The sequence below is a fragment of the Emydura macquarii genome, unplaced genomic scaffold (assembly GCF_026122565.2).
Source record: "Emydura macquarii macquarii isolate MOO-44397 ecotype Brisbane River unplaced genomic scaffold, CSIRO-AGI_Emac_v2 contig_499, whole genome shotgun sequence".
NCBI lineage: Eukaryota > Metazoa > Chordata > Testudines > Chelidae > Emydura > Emydura macquarii.
In genome coordinates, this window is record NW_027130636.1 from 16,691,515 (window position 1) to 16,719,409 (window position 27,895).

The 27,895-nt window shown below is 45.1% G+C and overlaps 1 protein-coding gene across 3 annotated transcripts; it reads left to right on the forward strand.

Moving 5' to 3' along the window:
* Positions 1 to 75: 75 nt before the first annotated feature.
* On the forward strand, positions 76 to 27,515 carry ILKAP (ILK associated serine/threonine phosphatase). Of its 3 annotated transcripts, XM_067539026.1 has the most exons (13): positions 76 to 193; positions 2,316 to 2,378; positions 10,699 to 10,764; positions 11,207 to 11,263; positions 12,326 to 12,445; positions 13,479 to 13,605; positions 14,708 to 14,814; positions 15,345 to 15,438; positions 17,674 to 17,761; positions 19,829 to 19,950; positions 24,764 to 24,883; positions 26,589 to 26,670; positions 27,216 to 27,515. In XM_067539026.1, exons 1-13 carry the CDS (start codon positions 154 to 156, stop codon positions 27,354 to 27,356), a joined length of 1,227 nt encoding a protein of 408 aa, XP_067395127.1. In that variant the 5' UTR covers positions 76 to 153; the 3' UTR covers positions 27,357 to 27,515. The 3 variants fall into 3 exon arrangements, with proteins under 3 accessions (XP_067395127.1, XP_067395129.1, XP_067395128.1); XM_067539028.1 differs by lacking the exon at positions 12,326 to 12,445 and having other exon boundaries at positions 77 to 193; XM_067539027.1 differs by lacking the exon at positions 2,316 to 2,378 and having other exon boundaries at positions 125 to 193.
* Positions 27,516 to 27,895: the final 380 nt, after the last annotated feature.

Sequence of the window (27,895 nt, forward strand, 5' to 3'; positions counted from 1 at the left end):
AATGGGGCTCTGGACACGCCCCTCGGAGCGATTGGCAGGCGAGGGGCCTTGGTCCCGCCCCGCGACGTGATTGGCAGTCCGAGGGAGGGTGGAACGGGGCCTTCGCAGGAGCAGGAAGGGGCCTGCACGCAGTCTCGGGCCGGGCCGGGCCGGATGGATTTGTTCGGGGACTTCCCGGAGCCCTCGGCAGAAGGTGAGCGCGGCCCCGCCTTGGCCCAGATCCCGGCGGGCCCTGCGCTCCTCAGTCCTGCCGCGCTCAGCTTTGGTGCTGCGGGAGGCCGCGGGGCGTGGCGCAGGGGTGAGACCCGGGCCGCGGCCTCCGCAGTAGCTGCTAGCGGTGAGAGGCGGGTGGAGCCCGGGCCCGATCCGGCGCCCGAAGCGGGGGCAGAGCCCAGCTCCAAGCCCACCGATAGGCCCGGAGGGGCGGAATCTCGTTGTGCTCGTGCCGCTGGCGGCACCCCGGCCCCCTCCCTCCACCTCGGCCGAATGGCTCGTGGGATCAGCCCGGTGCTGCGGTGTGTCTGGTAGCGCCCCGGCTGCCAGCGGCAGCGCCGTGTGTGCGTGCGGGCGTGGAGAGAGAGGGGCCTGCGGAGGGGCCGAGAGACTGATGGATGGCATCAGCCAGAGAAGAGACGTACCGCGTAGATGTGTGAAAGAAGAGGCGGAAATACAAGGCGGGGAGGGAGAGGTGGAAATGGTCACTGAAGAAAAGGCCGGGGAAAGACCCAGAATGACTGAATCATGGGGAAAGAGGAGAAAGTGGGAGGAGGGCAGCACAAAAACAAGGGAGGTGTAATTGCGTTTCAAATATGAAACAGAAAGTTGGTTGACAATATATTGCAGCCCAGTGTAGTGCTCTTGTTCTGCTCCTTTAAACTAAAGGGTGTGCAGCTTTGGACCTAGAGGCAATGCAGGGATTTTTCACCCTGGCTAGTAGACTTAGTCTTTGGGTTAGTAGGGATCAGGTATGTTTTCATGCCCTGGCTTAGTTTCCCAGGGACCCCCAGAAAAGATCAAAAGTGTTCATAACTACAGAGCTGTGAATGCAGGCCAACTCTTGGGTTTCTCTGTGGATACTTGATACTGCTGTTAGCGTTACCTGATGAGAGGCAGTGTCCCTTTCGAATTTTCGGTATAATAGTGTTCTCTACTTCTGTTTTGACTCTCTTCAAATTGCAGATGTTTAGGTTGGTGAAAGAGGGAGGTTAAATGATTAGATGTATTGAAAATATGCAGGTAAACCCTAGGCTTTTGTTTTTTATTTGGCACTGATGTACCATAGTGTTAGATGCCTTGGAAATTAATAGATTGAAAGGCCAAATAGGACCACGCTGATCATCTAGCCTGACCTGCATAACATAGGCCAAAAAACATCGCTCTGTTTGAGCTACAACCTACTTTTTAGAAAGATCCAGCCCTGGTCTACACTTAACCTGGAGATTCAGCAGCAGTTGATGGGAGTTATGCAAGCTACTCTGCGTAGCGTGTGTAACTCCTGTTGACTGCTGTGCATCCCTTCTGCACACCGTCTTCACTGCACTTTGACGCAGCGCTACGCCACTTGAGGGGGTGGTTTACTAGCATCGACTTCCTGATCAATTGAGCGGGTCTACACTGACTGCTCAGTTGATCCAAAAAGATCGATCTGAGGGAAGCAACTTTGCTGCCATCAATGTAGGCATACTTCCAGTCTTAGCTTAAAGACTGCAAGTCATGGAGAATCCACCACATTCCTAGGTAAATTGTGCCGATGGCCAATTATTGTCACTGTTAAATATGTCTTATTTCTAGTCTGACTTTGTCTAGCTTCAGTTTCCAATCATTGGATCTTGTTTTGTCTTTTTCTGCTAAGTTAGAGAGCTGACTGCTATGAGAAATCTCTTGTGCATGTACTTTTAGACAGCAATTAAGGTGCCTCTTAACCTTCTCTTTGAAATACTGCAATCTATTTAATTTATCAATTTGGAAGTTTAAAGAGACTTGTCAGGTAACAGTTATATCCTGGAGCAGTGCATTTATAAACTAGAGTTGTCAAAGATAAGTGGTTCTCAAGCTGTGACCCGCTTATGGCCCAATCATCACACAGCTACTGTCCATGTGACATCCTCAGGGCCATGCAGGTAATACATATATTATGTGGCTATGGCTAACATAACACACACAGAGCAGCATATGCAGCCTGCAGTGGTAAATAGTTTGAGACCACTATCGTCGACCAAGAGGGGGTACCCAATTCCATTCTATGTGTGTATCACCCATTCATGGCAGACCTGGGTACTATGATCATATTGTTTCTGTTTTCTGATGGGTTTCAGGGGAAGAAGCACTGAAAGGAGGATCTTTGCTTTTTGATCATCTCCCGCCATCCAGCAGCTCAGGTAAGGGGCTGTAGCCCTCTTCCTTGCTTTCCCACATGCCTAACCTTTCCTTGCTTACAGGTGCTCACTACTTTTTCTAGGATGGTTTTGTCTAAAACCTATTTTTTACTTTGTTCACTAAATCAGTCTCCATGTTCATGGCTAGGGATTTAAAATTTTAGCTGAGTGGCTGGGAAATGTTTTGTGTGTGCACACTATTTCATCTTCTGCAAGAGATGATAGAGAATCAAGACACTTCTTTTGGGGGGAATTGGGGAAATGATTTTTGTCAACCTTTCCCACCCGATACTGATCTAATCTTTCTGTCTCTTTGCTTCCAGTAGTTAAGCCATTCAATTCTTTTCTATTCTTTGTTTCTTTCTAACCCAGTGCCCTGTCCTTCTGGATTTTGTGCATTTCCCTTTATCTCCTGGCTCTGCCTTTGTATCTCTAGGGTATTCCAAGAGTCCATGTTTTTTTCTATGTAATCCAGGGGTTCTCAAACTTTTTTGGGGATCCCCTTTGAAAATATTTCAGGCTGTGATTATCCCCTCTCCCCCAAAAATAAGTGATGCCACCCCTCCCTCCATGCCATGCCACCCTTACTTCTGCGCTGCTGCTGGGGCGCTGCTGCCTGCAGAGCACCTGGCCAGCAGCTGCTGCTCTCCGGCCACCCAGCTCTGAAGGGCTCTGGCTGTCAACCATGCACTGGGTTGACAGCCACGGCATGCATGGGGGCTGACAGCTCGTGACCCCCCCCCCCCCCATAATAGCCTCATGACCCCTTGAGGGGTCCTGACCCCCAGTTTGAGAACCCCTGATGTAGTCAGTCAACACTGCTCTTTTAGTGCTGGCCACGGATGTGTGAGAGCAAACTAATTTAAACGAATATGCGCTGCCATAGAGCCAAAAGTGCAGCTTATGCCTATTTGTGTCCCATTTCCACTTCCATATTTTGTCCCTTGTCATTGCTCTTGTTTGTTTCCTCTTCTCACCCCTTCCATCCCTGCCCAACAGCAGAGTGAGTAGGACACAGTCCTTACCAGTGTTTCTCTTGCCAGCACCGCTGGAGAAGCACCATGTGCAGGAAAAGGAGCACAAATGGGTTCTCTTGCAGAAATCTCTTTGAGAAATTTTTAAAAATGAAGTGGGAGAACATGGGATTTCCACAATCTGGTTTTGTTGGATGTATTAGGAATTGGTCTGTCCATAATTCAGCTCCTGCTATTGTCACTCTGAACATTTAATATAAGCGGAAGGTGTTGGGAAATCCCTCTTCTATTGTGTGTGTAATTTGTGGATAATGTGTGGATTTTTTGGCTTAGGCTTAGCGTGCATATGCAGCCTTTTGCACAAATGTACATTAATGTAAGAAAAATACCTTGGTACCCATTTTTAATTTGTGACTTTCAAAGGGGTTGAGCAGCCACAATTCCTCAGTACCTTTGGAAAATCTGACCACTTATCACAAAATAATTTGGACACATAATGGCTGCAGTGTCTGCACAAAATAAAAAACGAGAAAAGGTTTATACAGGATTGTGGGACTGCTTTTGTACCCTGCCCAAACTCCTGTATGTGCATTTGTAAAAACTGGGGGAGAATATTTATATCCAGTTTATCTTTGTTTAAGCGAGTGGCATTTCTTTAACTTGGTGCTCTGTAGTTTCAGGTTCTGCTCCTCTTACTCCTGTTGTGTGTACTTGATTATACACACAGTCCCATTGATTTAATATGTATCAAAGGTGGCAGAATCCAACCCTTAATCCTTTTTTGCATCTTTTATTTTATGGAGTATATTAGTTTTGAGACCACTTCTTGTAGGAATTCAAAATTGTTTTAATAACTTATTCACACTATTATCGGTATGGTTTTGTATTGTGCACCTATTGTGAAATATATTGGTGATTTAGTATGTCCTTAAATCCAGTTTTCTGAGTATGTATTTTGTTCAGAAGAAGAAACATTTAAGTTATGGCTTTTTGATGTAAATGTATCCTAGACAGGATTTGAGCTCAAGGCCAATTGCTCCCTTATGTCAGTAGCCTACACAATCATGCATATGCATTTCAGATGTTCTTCGAGTGCTTGCTCATGTCAGTTCCAAGTACGTGTGTGTGCGCCACTTACATGATCGTTGGAAGGTTTTCCCCCAGTGGTACCTGTTGGGTTGGTGCAGGCGCCACCTGGAGTGGCACCTTCATGGTGCTGTATGTAGGGTCCTGCCGCCCCGCCACCAGTGACAGTTTTCAGAGCTTCCTCACCTTGTGTTCACAAGCATTCTTCTAGTCAGTGGTTCCTGTTAGCTTAAATCAAGTTAAAATTAGTTGTGATTAGAGTTCATCCCCATTTGTGGTATTCCCCTTCCCAGGGGACTGGGGCATGCCAGAGGCCCAAGGTTTTAAGCCCTGCGGTGCTTGCTATAAACCTATGCCCAAGGGTGACCCGCATGACTCTTGTTTGAGGTGCTTAGGGGAGTCGCATCAAATAGACTGGTACGAGATCTGTAAAGGGTTTCACCCCAGGAGCAGAAAAGAAAGGAGTGCTAGGCTCAAGTAGATCCTGATGGAGGTGGCTCTACAACCACAGGCCCCGGACCTGGCACCGAGCGCTTTGGTGCGCAATGGTCGTCGATTCGAGACCTGGTGCCGAAGAAGAGTTTGGCTCCGAGGGAATCCCGGCACTGCATGCCGGAGCACAAAGCAGTGCGGCACCGATCTCATTCACCGGTGCCACACAAAAAGCAAAGGACAGGTCAAGACCGCTCTCCTACCGTGTGCATTGCGGGGAAAGGATGCTTCCATACCATGCCCCCAATTGCACCAGACCCTGCAGGAGCCTGCGAGTCTGGCACGCAAGAAATCTACAGCGAGGGATAGTAAGTTGGAGGAGTTGGGCACCCCTTCCACGCCGGACACCTTTGAGGCGGCAAGGGACTTGATCGCCATGACAACCCATCTATCCCTGGCCTCAGCAAGAGCTGACCACAAACCTCCAACACCGCAGGTGGCGGTGCTGTCGAGAGGCAAGCCGGCAATGATGTGGCACCAGTCCCTGACGGATCAGGGGCAGTCACCCTCGCCCCAGCGTCATCGCGTGAACCACAGAGACACTACTCGGCTTCACCACGGCACCGGGCCATTTTGCCACAGCACCGTTCACCAGCAGAACAGCACTGCCTCTCACCGCCCCGGCACCGATCACCTGAGTATTGGCTTCATTCACCGTCGTCTTGGCACCAGTCCTCTGAGCGCTGACACCAATCTTCCGCGCTCCACTCTCCGGTGCTCCAATACAGTGCTACGGCACTGCCATGGTTGCCAGAGGGGATTCGTGGTCCTCGGGCTTGGATATGGGATCGTCTTCACACAAGCGCAGCAGGTGCAGGTCAGGGAGGTGCTGCCCTGCAGAGGGCAAGGGGCAAAGCTGCCCATGGACACATGGCTGATTCAATGGCAATTGCCCCAGCAGTGGCCCTTCTGGACCCCATGGGCATACCACCAGGCCCAGGGAACGCAGTCGAGAGACCCTCACTCGGTCGTGTCAGAGACACAGGCAACCCACGTCTTGGAGCACAAAGCCCCTCCTAGTACTGAAGTCTGATCACAGGGAGAAGGAGCCTGCAGCAATGGCTAGTGAAGGGCATGGTGCCAGGGAAGGCGCTGGCACCGAGGAGCGGGGTTAGTGATGAGGCATAGCTCCTTGTTACAGGTGTTGGGCCTCCCCCGGGAAGTTGAGTCCGCAATTCAGGACTTACCATTTTAAAGGAAAAGGTGTGTTTTTGGATCAGATGTATTCGAAGCCCCATGCCCTCAGGTCCTTGAGACTAACTCTTAAATCCCCAGGGCTCCACACACCTACCCAGGAGAGAAGCATTTTAAGCCTCAGCTGACCCAAAGATTCAATCCCCTGCAACCAAGGCAGGACTTCTCAAGGAGGAGAGGTAGAAATGGCAGATGTAAAACCCTCAGACTCATAATCCTCAGCCTCAAAACCAGGACAGGGGCCGAAACAGAACTTTTGAAGCCACGCCTGAGGGAGACATTCCAGCTCAGTACCTGGATACTCCTCCTCCTTTCCTGGACCGGCTATCCCATTTCTACCAGACCTGGGCCCGTATGATGTTGGACAGATGGGTCCTATGCACAGTGGAGTAGAGATACTCCCTTCAGTTTTCTTCTTCCCCACCCTCCAATTCCCCTTCCTGGTTCCTCTTCAGGGACCCCTCTCACGAGCAACTTTTCATGCGAGAAGTGCGCCAACTGCTGCACGCTGGGGCAGTGGAGGAGGTCCCTCTGGACATGAGGGGAAAGGGTTTTTTACTCCAGATACTTTCTGATCCCCAAAACAAAAGGGGAACTCGGACCTATCCTGGACCTGCGGAACCTCAACATGGAACCATGGGAGCACTGATAAAGGGCTTCAGAAGCTTTCCCACCACCACAGCTCGGAGTTGTCTCACCCTTCTAGGCCACATGGCCTTTTACACCTTCGTGGTCAGACACACGAGGCTAAGACTCAGACCTTTCCAGTTGTGGCTCACATCAGTGTATTGTCCCCACAGGAACAAACTGGACAAGGTGGTATCCATTCCAAGTCAAGTGCTGGAAGCCCTGCGGCGGTGGCTAGACCCACAGCAGGTTTGCAGAGGAGTCCCATTTGCCGTTCCACAGCCATTGGTGGTGCTGGCTACAGATGCCTTGGCTCTGGGTTGGGAGGTCACACCTTGGTTCACTCACAACGTAAGGTCTGTGGTCCGTGGACGAGCTGTCGCTCCATATAAATGTCCCAGAGCTTTGGGTGGTCTGGCTGGCATGTCAGGCTTTTCTGCCTCAATTTCAAGGGACAGATATGTTGGTGATGACAGACAACACCACAGCGATGTTCTATATAAACAGGCAGGGAGTAGCACACTCCTTTCTCCTGTGCTGAGAAGCCATCAGCCTGTGGGACTTCTGCATAGCCCACTCTAGCCACCTGGTGGTGTCAGACGTGCCTGGAGTCCAGAACGAACTTGCGTATCATCTCAGCCATTCCTTCACTAGTCATAAGTGGTCTCTCTGCCCGGATATAGCAAGAGACATTTTCTGAAAGTAGTGGTTTCCCCAAGTGGACCTCTTTGTGACATGGTCTAACCAGAAGTGCCTTAGATTCTGCTCTTACCGGAACCACAGCTGAGGTTTCTTAGTGGATGCATTCCTTCTCCCGTGGGGCCAATTCCTGTCATACGCCTTCCCACTGTTCCCTCTGATTCACAAGGTCCTCCTGAAAGTCAGGAGAGACAAGGCCTCGGTCATTCTCATAGCCCTAGCTTGGCCCAGGCAGCACTGGTTCACAACATTGCAGCAGCTGTCCATAGACACACTGGTCACTTTGCCTCTGGTCCCAGACTTCATTACTCAGAACCAAGGTCAGCGCTGCCACCCCAAAATGGGCCTGCTGCACCTCACAGCATAGAGGCAGCATGGCTGAGTTCTAGGGAGGCCTTGCGTTCACAGCAGGTGCGGGAGGTACCTCTTTGGTAGCCGGAAACCATCCACCAGGGTGGCATAGTTGGCGAAATGGAAAAGATTCTCCGTTTGGTCGTCTCAAAAGGGTACTCCTCCTGACCGGGCTCTGCTGCCTCTTATCCTGGACTATCTGCTGCACCTGAAACAGCTAGGGATGGCTGCTTCATCGATTTAAGGTGCACCTGCATCGATTTAAGGTGCAATCTCTGCATTCCATCCCAGGGAAGGAGGCAGACTGGTTTTTGCCAACCCCATGATGTGTCACATTTCCTTAAAGGACTAGAACGACTTTACAGTTCGTCGCCTCATCCCGGCTTGGGATCTGAATTTGGTGCTTAATTAGCTAATGGGCCCCCCATTTGAGCCTCTGGCTGCTTGCTTCCTTCTGTACTTGTCCTGGAAGGTAGCCTTCCTAGTGGCAATTACCTCAGCAAGGAGGGTATCAGAACTTAAGGCACTGACCTCAAAATCACCATATACAGTGTTCCACAAAGACGAGGTGCAAATATGCCCTCACCCAGTTTTCCTCTCCAAGGCAGTTTCCCACTTCCATACAAGTCAGGAAATCTTTTTGCTGCTGTTCTGTCCTAAGCTGCACGCTAGCAGCAGGGAGCGTGCCCTCCATTCATTTGATGTTAGGCAAGTGTTGGCATTCTATCTGGAGCGTACCAAGCCATTTCGGAAGTCGAACCAGCTTTTCATAGCAGTGGCAGACAGGGTGAAGGGCAATCTGGTGTCATCCCAGCGAATTTTGTCATGGATTACTTCTTGTATCAGAACCTGCTATGACTTGGCTAAGATTCCAGCCCTGCCCTTGACAGCACATTCAACCAAGACATGGGCAACTTCGGCAGTGTTCTTGGCGCAAATTCCCACGCAGGAGATTTGTAGGGCTGCAACATGGTCCTCCATCCATACGTTCACTTCACATTATGCCATCACCCAGCAGGCTAGGAATGAGGTGGGTTTTGTCAGGGCTGTGCTGCAGTCAGCTGTCTCATGAGCTCTAACCCCGCCTCCCTAGGGTCAGCTTGGGAGTCACCTGCTTGGAATTGACATGAGCAAGCACTCGAAAGGTGGGTAACCGGTTTTTCTTCGTAACTGTTGTTCTTAGAGATGTGTTGCTCATGCCCATTCCAAGACCCACCCCCTACCCCTCTTGTCGGAGCTGAATGGCAAGAAGGAACTGAAGGGGTGGGGGGTCAGCAGGACTTTATATACAGCGCAATGAGGGTGCCACTCCAGGGAGCACCTGCACCGACCCGATGGGTACCACAGGGGAAAAGCCTTCCAACAGTCATGCACGCATCGCGCACACCTGCTTGGGATGGACATGAGCAACACATCTCAAAGAACAACCGTTACGAAAGGTGAGTAACCCTTTTTTTTCTGTTAAATCACCATAGTTGAATTGGTTGTTGTTTTGTTAGTTCAACAGTAAGAAGACGACTCCCTTTTTGGCTATATATTTTTCCTTCCCTGTTAAAATGACTGTGGGAGATCTGCACAGAAATATAACCTAAATAACAATGCTGGGGTCTGATCTACTTGAGGCAATTCCCTGGAGTTCATTTCAATTTCTAATATATATTGTCTTTGTAATGTTTTCCCACCCTACAACTTGGTTAGGTCCCAATCCTGCAAAAACGTAAACTGACTAATGTTACACACCATGACTAGTCCCAGAAAGTCAGAGACTAGTCACATTGCTTAAAGTTAAGCATGTGTAAGACTTTGCAAGAGTGGGGCCTTAGTCACTAATGATTCTTTAAACCACATACCATACTTGCTTAGCTAAAAAGAAATATCTAGACAAGAAGCATCCTTTCTGTTTGTTTTGAAGTTATCCAATAATCAGTTTGAACATTTTTAAAGGGATATCACCAACTTGAAAACTCCCCTTTTTGCCTGAAGAGGTGTTTTTTTTTGTTTTGTTTTTTTGTTTTGGTTTTTTTTTGTTTTTTAACCTACTGTAGTTACAAGTAACAACTAGGATTATTGTAACTGAATGGAGTTAGTGATTTTTTTTTTCTCTATTTTTAGTTTGTGCTTTTTGGGAGCACTTTTTGTAATCAACTTCACTGTTCCCCTCTCCTCCCCCACATAGGTGTCTTTACCTTGCTCAAAATATCTTCGAACACCAAGAGAGGAGCAGAAAAATTCTTGAACTATTTAAAAGATGATCTTGGGAATATTTAGTGTTGCAGTATTTGTTTGATAGCATTCCTTTCATCAAATAACATATGGTAAATAATCAGAAGTCCTAGTTCTTAATCATACATGGCATCAGATGGTTGTAAGGAGATGTATACCAGCTGGGTGTTTGCTGTGAACTGAAGCCAAAGGCTTCCAGCATTTTAGAATTAGAATTGCTCAGCAAGATAGATGGATGTGATTAAGAAGACAAAGCCTTTGTTGGTAGAAAAGGAGGAGAGCAGAATGGAAGAAGAACTGAGGTGTATTGCAGTTCCTGAGAGGGAATTCATATGTGCTTAGAACAACAGTGTTGACAGTGCAGCTTTCTGTGATTAGCAGCTTCTGAGTCTCCTCTGCTAAAGGCCATTGGATCTTCATGTAAATGCTTAGCAGTGCTATCTAAAACAATCTAATCGTCTCTCTGACCCTTCATTTTCTGATACGTTGGTCAGAAATGATTACGTAAGAGTACTAGTTCCAGGAAAATGGCATTTTCTGTCTGGTGTAGTAACTGCGTATAGTTAGGATGGATGGGCTCATTTGGGGCAAGAATAATTTTAGAATAATGGGGCATTCCTTTTCTTCCTGTGAATAATTTCTCAAGTGTGTTCTGACCCTGCTTTGATGTGTTTTAGGGAAAGAAGCACAGACTGGGCCTTTGCTTTTTGATGATCTTCCACCCGTCAGCAGTGCTGACTCAGGTATGTGGACTCTAATCAGTGTCTCGGCATCTGCCTGGCTTCTGTTTGCATCACCATCTCGTCTCACACTAAGATTTTGTCTAAACCTTTTCCTTGTTATACATAAGTATAGGATAAAATCTACCAGAATATCTAGATGTCCACCTGCCTTTTCACTCATTTCTTCAGCTAACAAATGAATTAGAATGGATTCCTTAATATGGATCTTTCCTATATTTTGGAAATGTTAACATGGGACATATTAAAAACATCAAGATAAAGCCTAAGTCCTCCGACTGTCTAATAACAGTTTATATCCTGGAGAGGTATGAGTTTAAACTGGTCTGGGCTGAGTAAGCTGGCATTTTGTAGCCTTTGTACATCTGTGGGACATAATCAGAATTCTGCTTGTGGGGTGGAGGCACTCAATTTGCATGTCGTTGACTATTTTCTTGTGTTTCAGGGACAGGAGGACCTTTGCTCTTTGATGATCTCCCACCAGCCAGCAGTGGTGACTCAGGTAAGGGACTGTAGCAGCCTTCCTGAGGGTCCATACATGTGTGTCTTTCCTCATGGAACTTGTCATCATAGCTTGTCATACTGGGATTGTGATTATCTAAATCTGTCTCTGTCATCTTGTTCTTTCCAACAATCTTGCCTCTATCTTGGTGAGTATTTGAGCACTTGTACTGGTAGTGGTGACACATTTGTGTAACTAAAAATGCCAGTTAGTTACACAGAGGTCTGTCCCCAGAAGTAAGTGTATGCATCAGTTCCCTTCTAGATGACTCCATAACATCTGATTTCCTTGAAAGACTGCAGATAATGAGGGCTGTACTATATGCTTTTTGGAGGTTGGAGTGAATGTAGTGCTCTCTAAAGTGAAGAGTAAAGAGCATTGGCTGTAGTTATCCATGCCGCAGTTAAGGCACTGTACAAGCTTCTTACATAGCATTGCCACTGTGACTTGATCCTGGCTGAAACTGCCTGCTGCTGTTACAGTCGTGGATTCCTCTTAAACCTAGACTGCCAGGTTTGCCAAATTTTTATCATGTAGACAAATAGTCATTAGGAAGTAGGAGGAAGCTCATTCTATGAGTACTGAATCCACGGTCACTTCAGATGCCATGCTAATTATGTTTGTCTCGTAGCTTCTGATTTTATTTTGTAGTCCACCCTATCTCTTATATATCTCATATAAGAATTGTATTGTATTGTCCTAAAAAATAGTAAAAATCCTTCTCATGCATGATGGTCAGGTTGCAAAAACTAGAAATTCTTCACCTTTAAACTTTGGTTTTAACATATCCAAGTAGTCAACCCAGATCACAGCCTGGTAGCTAGGAAATTAACTGCAGGGCTAAAGACACAGAGAAGGAAGTTTGCCAACCAAAACTCACCAGCCTGTAGTAGGACTGTAGGTCCATAACACTTCAGTGTAAAACACTGAAGAGAATGATTTCTAAGAGATGAGGAATTCCCATAAATTACCCCCCCCCCCCCAAAAGTGTGTGTGTGTGTGGGGGGGGGGGCAGAAAATTCTGCAAGTTCTTTAGATATCTGTGCTTCTGCTGTCTTCTAGCTTCATGCATCACTGAGCAGGTCTCGGCAGTAGGAAATCATGGCAAAGGAGAGAAGAGGAAAGCCTCAGAGGAAGAGAAGAATGGCAGTGAAGAACTTGTGGAAAAGAAAGTTTGTAAAGGTTTTCAGACAGTTTGAAAACACATGTACTCGATTTTATACTCTTTACTTTGGGCTGCGTAAGTCCAGATCAAAGCTGAGCTTTGATTCCTCAGTACACTTTCTGTGGTTACTCTTCAGAAATGAAGTGTGCTGCTTGCTGGCAGCGTTCTTACTTATACCCCCAGCTGTGGAATTCACTAGGATTTGGATGCATCCCTATTTCGATGCAAATGTTCCTGTTCCTTTGGGAGGCTATTACCAGCCCGGAAATAATATAGTGGGTACTTTCACAACCATCCAGAGACCGGTGGTCAGAGCACAAATTCTAGAGCACCAGAGGTGTGGAAGTGACTGTTTGGCTCCTGGCAGAGTAGTCCAGACCACCTTGCTCTGCTTACATCTAGTCACTTTATCAAATGGTTGCAATGAAAAGAGAGAGCACCTGAGAAAACTGGCTTCACTTTTCATATCTGGCTTGTTTGATTTTGGTGCAGATGTTGAAGGCATACAGGAGTGGTACAGATTTCCTAATATTGCACTAGGCTTTGAGAACTGGATGTGTTCAGTAGGTTCAAACTAGAAAGCTAAATTTGATTGAAACAGCATTTGCTGTAGGTTTATTTTATTTTAATCTATTGTTAGTAGTCTCTTTAAGGATTTACTGTTTCATCAAGAATGTTTCTATGGAGTACATCCCTCTCGTGGTCATGAAATGCTATCCCAGTCTGATGTGTTGTATAGACACTGCGTTAGCAGACTTGATTGTCTTGCTTCAGTAGGATGCAAGCTGTCGTACCGTTTCTGATGTTGGGGACGCTTAATACTTGAGTCACAAAACATGCCATTTTCAGCAAAGGGTTCCAAAAGCTGACCTTTTTTAAAAAAAAAAACCCAAAACTTTCAAGTACAGCCCATGCAGGGCAAGAGATGCTTCTTGTCATGATGCTGTAAGATTTTCAGACCATTGCACAGAGCAAAATGATCACATTTGTAAATCAGGCTCAGGCGATAGAGGAGTTTCATGTGTGTAATTTTGCTTTGTTTCTCACTAGCATCTGGAGGCATCTTTGGACTGAAAGGTTACATGGCAGAGAGGAAAGGTGAACGAGAGGAGATGCAGGATGCACATGTCATCTTGAATGATATCACTGAGGAATGCAGACCCCTGCCCCCTCAAATGTAAGTAGGCCAGATCTCCAAAGCCAGAGAGTAACATGGCAGTAGAATGTTGTCTTGACAAGGAGATGAAGGAGCTCCCATTAACTTTGCCTGAGCTTGTGATAATGATCCCTCACTCTGAGCAACTGCTGCTCTTGACTAAATATTGCTTTGTGGTGTGAGTGGTGGCCTAGGAGAGCTGGGTTGTATTCATAGTTCTGCCACTGACCTTGAGCGAATCATGTACAGTTTGATGATGCAAAAGGTGCCTCAGTTTTTGGGTGATCCACATCAGATACCTAAATCCTGACTTTCATTCGTTCCCCACCCCTGGAGTGCTGAGTACCCACCACTTCCGTTGACTTCAGTAGGAGTCATGGGGCTTAGTACCACTGGATATCGGGCCCAGGATATCTGAAGGCTCTCCACTTGAATATAGCTGTTCAAGCCTTGCCTTTGGGATTTCACAGTGGTTAAAATCCCAGTTGTAGCAATGGTGGGGAGCTTGGATACTTGGAGAAAAGAAGCCATCAGGTATCAAACACTCCACTTTAATCATCAGAAAAATATAATGAGCTTGAGGGGAGATGGTAGAATGTATCATTTTTAAAAGCAACACTGACAGACCATAAAAAAATCACTTAAAAACATTATTTTAAAGCTAAATATGTGATGTAAAGCTTTCAGAACAAAAGACAGTTTGTCAGTAGCTAATATGTCCCAGAGTCTCTTGTGTGTAGCACAGCTGTAGCAGCCAACTTGCATGCAGAGAATTCTGGGATGTATTGGATTGGCATCTGTGAATTTCTGGGATGTACTGGATTTGTGTCTGAATAACCAATTCTGAAATTGTTGGAGAGAGGCTCCAAAGTTCGAGTGCCCATGGTGTGGAATGTCTAGCTGCTGCTAATTGTGGCTAGGAGCCAGGCCCTCTTTTTTCCTTTCTTTCATTTCCTGGGGGAGATGGGGAAGCTTTTGGTACTCACACGTTAGCTCCACACATTTTAGAGAAAATGCAGGTAGTTAGGGAGTTTATGGACGCAATCTTCTTTACTAAATCTTAACTTCTGGCTAATACCAGCCTGTTCACATCTAGTCTACATTAATGTTTCTTCCCTTACAGCACCCGTGTCTCATACTTTGCTGTTTTTGATGGCCATGGGGGAGTTCGAGCCTCGAAGTTTGCAGCACAGAATCTGCACCAAAACCTGATTAAGAAATTTCCTAAAGGTGAGAGAGGGCCATGTGGGGGCATGTGCATCTTCTTCCGTTCCTCATGACTTGCTGTGTGTCCACCAAGAACAGACTTTGAACAGCCAGAGTCAGATTTACAGTGACCGTTGTTTATCACTAACAGGGACATGGCTGTATGGTGTATTAAGCACTCATGCCCCTAGGCTGGAGATAGGAGAGGTGTGATGCATTGTTGAGCAGGTTTGTGCAGGTATTTAGCTAGCACTATTATGGCTTTCAGCTTGACTATGCAAGTTCTGTGCAATAGCCATATGAATATGGCTGAGGAAAATAAGTGTTGCGATAGGTGTCCCTTGCCTTCAAGGATGAATAACTGGGATGTGTTCTATGAGCTGGTCATGCACGTTTACCTCTGAATCTTTTGCAGTTAGGCACATCTCAGTGGTCATGTCTGCCTCACGTAAGGGACATGCACGTGTGTGCAGTGTGACCTGTTTATGCATATCTGACAGGTGAGGAAGGAAGCAGGGATAGATGAGCATGCTCCACTTTCTCTTATTTGACAGGAGAGGTAGTCAGTGTGGAGAAAACTGTGAAGAGATGCCTTCTGGACTCTTTCAAACATACGGACGAAGAGTTCCTAAAGCAGGCCTCCAGTCAGTAAGTATAAATGTCCCCCAGAGCTACATGTAACTATTAGAAATGTCTGCCTCTTCCAGGCCCCAGTTCTGAGTTGTGCCTCCTTAGTGGTACAGCCAGAAGGTGCAACTCCACAGTGGGGCAAAAATGACCTTAAGCTATCATTGCTCCCTGTCAAAAGTTCAGTTGGCACATATACAGCTTGGAGAAGCTGATAGCTGTTAACCATTCTGCCAGACTGAAGTGTAGCATGCTCCAGCCCTGCCCCACCTAAACTACAGGCTGTACAGCATAGAGCCATCCTACACTGTCAGGGTAAGATCAGGATTGCCATGGGGAGCGTGAACCAGAACTGACCTCTGTCCCTCTCTTCTCTAATACCTTTTGTGCCCTGTAGTCAAAGAAATCTGGCCTGTTACTACAATAACACTAATAGATCCAATAACTTAAGATACCAAGTGAAAGGGACGGCTTTTTAACTTAAATCTGCAAACTCAAAGCATGGCAGAGTGGCATGTTTCCAGAACAACGAATTCCAGATACACAGCGAGTTCTGCATCGCCCTCTGTCCAGAATTCTGTTGGCTGGTGCCTACCAGGAGATGTGCGCTGACCTTGAACAATGGTCATTACCAAGGATTCTAGTGAATTGCTAAAAAGATTTTTTTTTTAAAGTTATATGTAGTTAAGCTTTATCTGCCTGTTCCTTGTTACCAGTTAAAACTTGCATTATTTTCAAGACTGCTCTGAAAAGGATGGATGATCTGCTGGTTAATGACTAACATTTGAAGCATGCTTCTAATTGACTATATTTTTTTCAGCTTTGTTTTAATGGAGGCTTATTTTCCTTGCTAGAGAACCCAGCCTATCCCCACATTTAAAAAAAAAAAAAAAAAAAAAAAAAAAAAATTACCTAACACTTTGAGATGCCACCATGTATTGCTTTATATTAAGCAAGATACAGACTACGTTAAGCTGGCTTGGTTACCAGCTTTGCATATCCTTTCTATTTCATAACTTTTCATCTATAACACAGCTAGAAAGAATATCAATACATCCAGCAGTGGGCTTAGAAAGTTCACTGCTGAGGTAAAACATCACAAACTAAACTCAGGCTCAGCCCTCTAACCCTATTCAGTTAAACAAAACAAACATGACCTGTGTAGGCAAAAAAAGTACTAGCAGAATTGGTTAAAACAGTTATTTATATGTAATTGGTATCTTTCTCAAAGATGTGTATCAAACTCCATCTAAACTGTATATATTGTATTCCGTAATCTATACGGCTGCATTTGCAAACTTGTTAGTGATAATATCAGCATGTTGAAAGAGTGACATTGAAGTATTTTTAATGCAATTTTAATTAAATTAGGCTCCTCAACATCTGGAAAACTCAATTGAAAGATGACTGGGAGCAGATAAGTTTAAGAAATGACTCTCAAAACTGTTAAGTCTGACAAGAGTAGAACTATAGCTGATCCACAGTAAGGAAAACAACTAGTGCTGCTGCTATAATCCAAGCAGCATTTCTTAATTTACACAGTTCTGTCCTAAATACCCATTAAACTCCAGCAAGCCAAATGTCAGGAAAACAGCATAACCTGGGGGGATTGCTGAAGCTGGAGGGTGGTGCTTATTGTGGTGCATGAGTTGAGATAGTATGGGTGAAGAATACCAAGCAGGAGGGGACGAGCGAGCAGATTGCACATTCTCTTCTGTTACTGGTTAGTTCCTCATCATACATTTGCCCATCACTCCATGGAAGTTGCCTCTTAGGGAAAACTTCAATAATTTTATAGGCACTGAGAGCTGTAGCTTCCAGGCGGTCACTGTGAAACTGGTTCTGTCGTATCCTTAAATGAGTTTTCCCTGGAGTTGAGTGTAGTGTGGGATGGGAGGATAGTGAAAACAGGCTCAGAGTAGCAGCAGCTGCAGAGAGGTACCTCTTACCTAACACCCTATCTTAAGGGTGTCACCCACAGTTAGAAATTGCTGCTTTATGTAGATAATCTGTCTTCATCTTAGTTTACATCTTGCTTATAGACCTGTTTTTATATAACTAATTTAACAAAAACTTGTGAGCAAAATAGGGGAACTCCCAAACAGAAGTTTTGTGTTTTGTGCTAGCTGACTTCTGAATGTCTTGTAATGGGGAATTCTTTGCAAGGTTCTTTGACCCTGTGGAAATAGAACACTGGGTTTAACCTCTAACAAAAACTGGCTTTTTCCATTGTAACCTTATTTCTGCTGCCTTCAGGAAGCCTGCTTGGAAGGATGGCTCCACAGCAACCTGTGTCCTGGCTGTAGATAATATTCTTTACATTGCCAACCTTGGAGACAGCCGGGTAAGCAGCACTGAGAAACCTACTACATAGGTTTCAATCCTATAACATCTTTGGTACCTATAAGCGGAATGGATTTCCACTCTGTAGGGATTCCTGTTGGGAGATGCTAGAGTAATTGAGCTCCCCATCCACCCAACCATTACTCACCCTGATTTCCACCTGAAGAGATTGGGGAGCTCCCAACTACTTCTGTTCCAACCATTCCTACAAAGATTCCTTCTTTAGGAATATGGGCCTAGAGTAGCACTGTGCTTCTCTAGGTTTTATCTTATAAGAACATAAGAATGGCCATACTGGATCCATCTAGCCCATTATCCAGTCTTTCAATAGTGGCCAATGCCAGGTGCTTCAGAGAGAATGAACAGAACAGGCAATCATAGAGCGATTCATTCCCTGTTGTCCACTCCCAGCCTCTCGCAAACAGAGGCTGGGGACATTCAGAGCATGGAGTTGCGTGCCTGACCATCCTGGCTAATAGCCATTGATGGACCTATCCTCCAGGAACTTATCTAGTTCTTTTTTGAACCCTGTTATAGTTCTGGCCTTCACAACATCCCCTGCCAAGGAGTTCCACAGGTTGATTGTTCATTGTGTGAAGTATTGTCTGGTTTTTGTTTTGTTTTGTTTTGTTTTTTAAACCTGCTGCCTATTTAATTTCATTGGGTGACCCCTAGTTCTTGTGGTGGTGGTCACTTTCTCCACACTAGTCAAGTTTTTATATACCGTTATCATATCGTCTCTTAGATGTCCCTTTTCCAAGCTAAAAAGTCCCAATTTTTTAATCTCCTAAGGAAGCTGTTCCATATTCCTAATAATTTTTGTTGCCTTTCTCTGTATCTTTTCCAATTTTAATATATCTTTCTAAGAGGGTGACCAGATCAGGTGTGCAGTATTCAAGATGTGGGTGTGCCATGGATTTAAAAGGGGGCATTATGATATTTCCTATCTTAGCTATCCCTTCCTAATGGTTCATAGAATCATAGAATATTAGAGTTGGAAGGGACCTCAGGAGGTCATCTAGTCCAACCCCCTGCTCAAAGCAGGACTAACCTCAGCTATATCATCCCAAATTCCTAATGTTCAGTTAGCTTTTTTGACTGCCACTGCACATTGAGTGGATGTTTTCAGAGAACTATTCACAGTGACTCCAAGATCTATCTTGAGTGGTAACAGCTAATTTAGACCCAATCATTTTGTATGTATACTTGGGATTATGTTTTCCAATGTGCATTACTTTGCATTGATCAGCATTGAATTTCATCTGCAATTTTGTTGCCCAGTCATCCAGTTTTGTGAGAGCCTTTGTAATTCTTCATAGTCTGCTTTGGACTTAACTATCTTGAGTGTTTCTGTATCGTTTGCAAGTTTTGCCAGCTCATTGTTTGCCCTCCCCTTTCCAAATCATTTATGAATATGTTGAACAGTACTGTATAGTATAGTATAAACTTACTATCCATAGAGATTCTATGATACATTTTGGCTCATTTAAGAGTTGTACTATATTTAACTGTGTGCTTTCTTTCACTGCCCCACCAGCACAACCTGTTCTGTCTTTCCTCTGTATTTGGTACCCTGGTATTACGGTGTCCTATTGATTATCCTCATTCGACCAGGTTTCTGTGATGCTTGTTATATCAATATCCTCGTTTAATACGAGGCACTCAAGTTAACCCATCTTAATAATTAGACTTCTAGAATTTTTATATAAGCATTTATTAAAATTTGGCAATATTTACTTGTCTGCCATTATGTGATGTAATACCTTACAACAAACCTATTGTGTTCTTTAGCTGTCTCCTGGTGGACTCTAGGTGGTGCTCGATACCTGATTATCTCATTTAGTGAAACTTTTCCATTTATTTTAAAACTATTTTTGAAAAGCAGATAACTTATGGGGTGTGAAACCCCCATCCTCTTCCTTACTAAAGGAATGAAATTGAGTACAATAACTTTTGGTTTTGGCAGGAGATTTTACTTCCTGAGACCCTTTGTTCTGCACTTGTCTGATAGAGGCTCTACATTATAGGCTTGGTACCACTCACTGACGAGGGATTTTTGTCAGCACAGGCGATTCTGTGTCGTTACAACCAGGAGAGTCGGAAACATGCAGCCTTAAGTCTCAGTAAAGAACACAGCCCTACGCAATATGAGGAGCGAATGAGGATACAGAAGGCTGGAGGAAATGTCAGGTAAACAAGAGAAAGCACAAGAAGAACTGGGAATGAACCTGAACTCTCATCTGGTTTCGATGTGCTGAGCTCACCCAACTCCCATAGAAGTTGATTGTGCTTAGCATGTTTGAAAAACAGGGACATAGGAATCTTGCCAGAGAAGCAGCTGTTTATGGGGTGCCCTCCAAGAATCTAGGAACTGGAATGGTTAGCTGGAGTTCATTTTCCTGGCCTTAGAAAGAAATTGAGGGTGGATTTGTCCTAGAAGCATGGTACTGTGTTGCAATGGCAGGAGGCTGGGTGGAGCAGTGGTATGTGTCTTTGAGTGAAAGCCAGATGGCACTAAACAAGTACATATAAACTAAAACATTTTTGAAGGGAATGAGGAATTTATTTCTGATGTTGATTTTAAAAATAGTCTATAACAGCAAAAAATTGCTCCCTGAGTATGTCCGGAGCAGCTTCCTCATTTCCTTGAAATGTTGTATATGTACAGTGGAACCCTTAGTTCATCAACAAAGGATGCATCTGTACAAACAGTTAATGCACGGCAAAGTGAGGTGTAAATCCACTCCACACTAGTGTGCTGTGCACTAACTGTTTGCATGGATCCTGCTGATGAACACAGAAAGTTCTGAAGTGTGCTTTGCTCTATGCCAGTTTCAAAGCCAAGTACATCAAAGCACACAACAGAATTTTAGTGTGTGTCAGCGGGGTCCACCCAGTTAGTGCATGGCAGGCTAGTGCGAAGAATGTTTACACCTCACCTTGCCAGGTGTATAGACAATCCCTTAGTGATAGTTACGGTTTGAGAGATTCCCTTTACTTAAAATGGGTACTCTTTTCTGGAGCTGGAATGGACCTCTTTTCAAGTGCACTCACAGACCTTTTCAGTCTAGTGTGTTGGTATTAAATATCTACTGAATATTAATATTTGATTTCTTACTCTCTTGGCGGTTTCCTCTTGGTACAGTCAATGTTTCAGCTAGCTACATCTCAATTTTTAAAAAAAAATTTTTCAGGGAAGTAAAAAATCAGAGTAAAAAGATGTGACTTTTGTTTTGTTTAAATTTCTAAATATTTGGAATGCACATGCTTTGAACTCCCCTGGAATTCTGCATCGCAGGGTGTGGGAATGGATGGGCTATGTTATAACACTGCTATTTCTAGAGAAAGCGATGTTCCCTTTATCTTCAGAACACACAGCCATTCGTTGTGCTTGTCGCAAATTCATCTCTGCAAGTAGGAAGGAGATGAACAAGTCTCTATTAGTCCTTTGCAGGCTTTAGGCAGCATCTCCATTGGTTAGGAGTGTCCCCATTTCAGTGGTTAAATATTTTGTACCAGAGAGAAGGAGCTGGGAGGAAGGGAACTGTCAGCACACTGAGTTAATTATTGCCATTTAACAAATAAGAGAGGGACCTGAATGGCATTCATCCATGTTTTTGGTGGTGGAGTAGGTTCTGCCTACTGTTCTGAATGCAAAGGTTTACATTCAAGTAACACATACTTTAAGTCTTGGAACAGTTGCCTCTATGTCATCACATAACACAAGTGGTGCTGTGTATTAATGATACTATATAAAGCTACACAGGTAAAGCTTAAAGAAATAGATAGGCAATGCCCCTGAAAAGGTAGGGGGAGAACTGAAGAGGGATAAAGCAGCTGGAGAAAATGAGCAACTACCAACTGGAGAGTCAGAGCCTAGGCAGAGATGAGGCCATGATTGGAGGAGTGGTATAAGTGGATGGGTAGAGAGCTAGAACGATCAGGATGGAGCAGGCCTCTGCATGGAAAGTCTTTTGAAAAACCAGTTGGGAATTTGGAATTGGTTTTAAGATGGCTAGAAAGTCTAAGGGTGGTGGAAAGAGGGAGTGATATGGTGTTCTCACTTGTAAGGCCCTTTGTGGCTTATTCCTAGCCTACCTGTCATTTCATAAATGGTATTGAGATGTCAGCTCTATACCCCTACTCTGCTATTGATGTGAGCCTTAGTTGCTCTTGGTCGCACCTTCATGCTGTCCTTCAGATTCTTCTGTAAAACTCATCCCTGCTACAGTGTCTACAAAACCATTGATGGTTAGGATGCTGGCTTGCTGTGACAGCTGCTTATTGTGTTGATCAGAATCAACTCGTCGTTACTTTGTGCTCCCCAGGATGATTCAGTCTCTTGACTTACACTTGGATTATAAATTCTTTAGGGCAGGGACTTTCTGTTACATTTGTACAATACTTGGCACGGGGGGGCCTGGCCTCTAGGCACCACCATAACACAACTAATAAATAAATAAAAATGGATATGGAACATGCGTCAGCTATGTAAGACTTATCCTTATCCCATTGTCCTGTACCCTACCCCAACGTGCAGGGATCATCCCCTATGTTTCGCTAAGGCAGCCAGTGAGGGTAAGATTAATGCTTGTCTCTGATTTCTGTTCAGACATCTGTCTGCTAGGAGCCACAGTGGCCCTGCCAACGCCGGTCACTGAAAAGTCATCTGACAGTGGCTTTATGCCACTATTTGTAGTGCCTTATGCTGAGTTGTACCAGGTTCATTGTTGGGGGGAAGGAGGTGGTTTCATAAGTGCTTGTCTTCATTGGGTGCATTTAGCCAGCATGGAGCACTTTGGAAAATCCCATGCTCCAGGCATAGCTTGACAGAGTTAAGCTTTGTTAGGTTTCCCTGGTGATCTTGGCTGGAATTGCATCAGTGACCTGGAAGTGAAAGGCCCATTACCAAATGTCCCCAGGCTCTTGATAGTTTTGAAATGGGAGGGGCACATGTCATCTCCTCTTACTTGTGCACATCACTCATGTTTCTGCATCTCGCAGCACCTTTATACACAAAATCTGCCTGCAGGGCTTGTCTCCTGCATATCCCTGGCCTGCCAGAAAGCAGATCTGGTATGAAACATCGGCATGTGCAGTTTGAAGAAGCTGCTTGATACAAATGCTGTTGTGATACAGGGGCTGCTCTTTCTTGCCAGTTTGGGGGACGCGGTGGGGGAGTGGTACAGGAAGAGGCATGTTTAGATTTGTGCAATTTCTTAACAGTGCTCTCTCTAAAAGCCTTCTTTTCACCATCCCAATAAAACTAGCTTTCTTTCCTTGTCCTCTTTAGCAAGCTGAAGGGATCAGGATGGAGGATGAGAGCAGGGGAAGTAGAGTTCTCTTTTGTAACCAGACGCAATTAACAGCTGGGGGCTCTCAATTTTTGTTGACTAAAGAACAGCCATGTAGATTAAGATCCCTTGATTAGCACTAAGCTTAGTAATAAATAGAGCCCTGCAAATCTATGGATATCCCCTTTATATCTGCATGCCTTTTTTGCGGATTGGCAGAGTTCTAAATATAGGATCTCAAAGAAGCAGCAGTCTGCAACTCATAGCCTATGGGGCTGCTTCTCCACCTTCGAGATCCTATATTATATTCCCTCTTCCCCCAGCCCCCATAGAGAGAGAGAGGGGAGGTGATAGAGGCACTGTGAGATAGTGTGCTGCTCTGAATGTGGTGTGGATGCAGACACAGATAAAAGGTGGATCATAGGTCAGATACAAGGGGATTCTCGTGGATGTGGATCCACGTTTTTGTATCTGTGCAGGGCTCTAGTAATAAAAACACTGCTTAAGTTCCTTAAGATTGTACTCAGGGTGGCCAGTGGGTGACGAACAACAAAGCTTGTCCACCCCACTTTCTCATTGATGCACTAATATTTTTAAAGCAGTGTTTTCTGGGGGAGGGAAAAAAAGAAGCCTCCAAAGAATAGCCCCGTCTACACTTCGGATCTGCAAGTGAGTGAGCAGGATCTTATGGTCAGTGCTATCAAAGACAGCAGATAGCTCTAGTTACCTCTGTTGATTGATGGCAGGAGATCACTGATCAGTGCCGTAAGCACAGTAGAACCCAAACTCTGAGGAGTCAAGGAAGTCCTAGGTGTCCAGCTACAGGAAATGTCACACAATTAATGTCACACAACCAGTCTTAACTAAATCAGAAGATTAGAGACAGGTCAATGATTTGACATATAGTCACAGTCAAGAGTGGGTTACTTGGTTAAAAATAGCCAGGTCCAGGTACTTAATTTTTTCTAACTGTCTTTTAGTATAACAATACACATGATGATCCCACTCTGTTCTTTCCTGCCTTCCCCAGTTCCGTGGTATTTCTATGAAAAATTCTCACCCTCTCCTGGTTTCATAATGGAAACTCACTTTCATTCGCAAATAATCCTCATGGTGGTTGACACGGTATCATTCTTGTATTTAAGTGCACTCTGGTGCTTACTGTCTTTTGTTACAAATATTTCTTATGTGTAGCCGCTCCTTTTTGAAGTCAAGGTTGGGGTCCTGTTAAAACTGACTTCAACGTGCCCTGGTTACACACACTATGCTCATTTATTATGCTTTTGAATGATGTTTTCCTGCTGTGCTAGGCTGAACACCCGTCAGTTTAGGGAAAGTCCAAAGAAAATAAAATGATTAATCCTAGCGAGTGTTTCTTTTGATCTTTCCCTATCTTCCATCTTTGTTGACACTTCTGTGTGACGTTTGCTCACCTGAATCCTATGGCATAAGAAATAGGAGACATGGGATGAAATCTGTTTCATTTTAGGCCATGGCAAAACTCCTACTGATTTCAGTGGGGGCAGGGTTTTACTCATAGTGTCTAAAGAGAGAGCAATCAGGAATAGCTCCTCTGCATTTCAGCCCTAAGCATCTGCTTGTGAACGTTCAGTCCAGTGGGAAAGGAGGGTGTGCATGCGGTGTTGGAAGGAAAGCTGGTGCCCCGCTGAATTATTTTGTCCCAAACGGGCTTCCTTTCCATCATTCAGGGATGGGCGAGTACTGGGTGTGCTGGAGGTTTCCCGCTCCATTGGGGATGGACAGTACAAGCGCAGTGGTGTCATCTCTGTGCCGGATATCAAACGCTGCCAACTCACGCACAATGACAGGTAAAGCATGTCCAAGCAGAGGGTGAATAAAGCATGGTATGTGTTCTCTCTGCATTATGAACCGCTAAACAGAAATGGCGCTGTCTCCTCCAGTCAGGTGTCCAGAGCCTTCTAACGGTTCCCGATTCTCATCACTGTGATGGCTGTTTTCTTAAATGTTTTTTTTGATGGAAAGCTGATTGGAAGGGTTCATTGTGTGGAGCAGTGTAAGCATATGTAGCAATTACAGAAGTACAGTGACCAAGCCCCTTCCCTAAACAGCTTACCATCTACAATAATTCAAATGCAGTACTCTAGGCAGGGCTGGTACCACCCGTTAAGGTTGCCTGACCATTCCTGCTTTAAAACCATTTTCATTTGCTTGTAAACTTGCCAAATTCTAACAGTTTAGGGGCTTAAATGTCGCATACTGGGTGCATGCCTCAGGCTGAGCTATTTTGGAACATTTCAGCCAGAACAGAATGAGGCTAGAGGGGAAAAATACATTTTGGGGGGCTTATGTTAAAAAAAATTCTGAGAGGTTTTTCTGTGAAATGCCAGCACTCCCATACTTTGGAGCAGGGACTTCATATTTTGTCAGGGATTTACCTCTGGCCATCCCTATGAAAATGTGCCCAAATTCAGCCAGGATGATATAAGCCTTTTAAAAAAAAAAAAAAAAAAAAAAAAAAATCATAGCTTATACATGTGCAGTAAATCATAGAAGATGAAGGTTGGAAGGGACTTCAGGAGGTCATCTAGTCCAACCCCCTGCTTAAAGCAGGGCCACCCCCTAATGAAATCATCCCAATGAAATCAAGTAAAGACTTGCTAGAACTTCACAGCTGAAACCTCCAGATTCTGTCTGCATCAGGCATACTCCATTCTGGGACTGGAGTAGACATTCCTTGTGATTTCAGTCTGTTGCCGGGAGCCATGCCAGGGCCAGAGCTGGGTGCACCTGCCTGCTGGTTCCAGGCAGCATGGGAGGGGAAAGTGCCTGATTTAAATGCAGAGGGGACCTGAGCTGGAAGGGAGGGGTAGTAGAATGGAACAAGGAGCAGCGGGGAGGAGACGGATGGACTAACTGGGGAACAGTGAGGCTGGGGAGTGGAAACGAGATGGAGCCAGGGTGGGGAGGGAACTAATTCTAGCTGGGCAAAGGCATCAGAACCAAGCACTAAAAAGTTACGAAATTCCTGAATTAAGGGTCCTTGTGTGGGCTCTGAGACACCAGATGTTGTAATGTGGGATGCACTGGTGGTTCTTCTGGGGCACCCATCCTGCTGATACCCATTATATTCCTTTGCTTTTTGCCACTTCACAGGGGGAGAGATGGAAGAACAGGACTTTGAGTTCCTACACAAACTCACGCTTCCTTTGAAAGAACTGTATATGGGCAACGCCCAGTGACTTTTCATACCAAGTCATTGTATTCAGTGTTTGCAGAGCCCCATGTTATGTCCTGACATGGGTACTCTGGTCTGACACTTTACTATACTTCTGGCATGTTTTCTAGTCGGTGTGCAGAGCATGCATACTGAGGACAGCCTCCAGGGGCATCAGCATACTTTTCAGCAGCTGATAGCAGTGCTGTCAAAGGTTCACTGCATTTTGCAAAGTCTTCCTCTGGATTCTAACAGAGGGCGTCTAGTAAAATAATGGAGATTTTGTAGTTGAGCGTGGAAGGGCCTAACTGTATTGCCTAGCTTTGATTCTCTTTCAGGTTTATCATGCTGGCCTGTGATGGCCTTTTCAAGGTCTTCTCACCAGAAGAAGCAGTGAACTTCGTCTTGTCCTGCCTGGAGGTGAGGAGAAGGCTGCTCTAGGGTGGGCTTGCATGTGCACTGTTTCATCAGTGCAGAAGTGAAATACTGTGTGGTTTCTTCCTGATGATGATACTAGCATGCTGGGAAGGGGGGAGCATGGAAGAGAAATACACTTTTGTACACTGGCACCTTACTGAATGAGAACGATCTAAAATACTGTAGGACTGTCTCATTCTCAAATAATTGCTTATTGCCATTATTTGTCCTGCTTAGCCCATCTCTGCTATGGGACCATCACCATTTTACTGTCTCCCCAGCCCCAGTGGGAAGGAGAGCTGTTCCTTAGGCAGTATGAGATCTTTCCTTGCACATTATTAAACTCCACGCATGAGCAGTCTGGACCTTTTCCTAGAGCTGGAAGAAACAGAATTGTGATGAATAGGTGGTGGTTTAGTTTTGCCCATGTTAAGTTGCCATTGGATTGTGCAGCGTAAAACTGTAGTGTGCATGAATGCAGGGCGGAGTAAAATGCTTACACTTAGCAGAACTGATTTGTGTGAGTCTTTGTCTTCCTCTTTCAACAGGACAAGAATATCCAAACGAGAGAAGGGAAATTAGCAGCTGACGCTCGATATGAAGCAGCCTGTAACAGGCTGGCCAACAAAGCAGTGCAGCGAGGTTCTGCGGATAATGTTACTGTATTGGTGGTCCGGATTGAGCACTGAAGGAAAACATGCAGGAATGCAGTCCAGAGCTGCATGTGATGGATTTAAAAGCAACAACAGAAGTTAGTGTATGTGTGTGAGAGAGAATGTGTGTGTGTGGGCGGGGGGAGCGGTCTCCTCCCTGGATGCTCTTCATTGTAAATAAACTTCTTTTTCTAATTGTTTTAGTTCAGTTTTTTGTTTGCAGTAGTTTATAAATGAATTTCTGTACAGGACTGATCGCAGGTCCTGTTACTGAGGGTTTGGAACTTGGTGTGGAAATTCATCATTCAGTTTCAACTGCCAAATGAAAGTCTAAGCAAATCGCAGCTCTTTACCATAGGTACTGGAACTGTATTTGCAAGAACATGCCTTTATATAATTATAATTTGAGCCAATTAAACACAGTGGTGAGGGGGGGAGACTGCCAAGTAGAAATGGATAAATCTGTAGGGGAAAGAACCATAGATTAGGGCTGGAAGGAACCTCAGGAGATCATCTAATCCAACCCCCTGCTCAAAGCAGGACTAACCTCAGCTAAATCATCCTAGCCAGCGCTT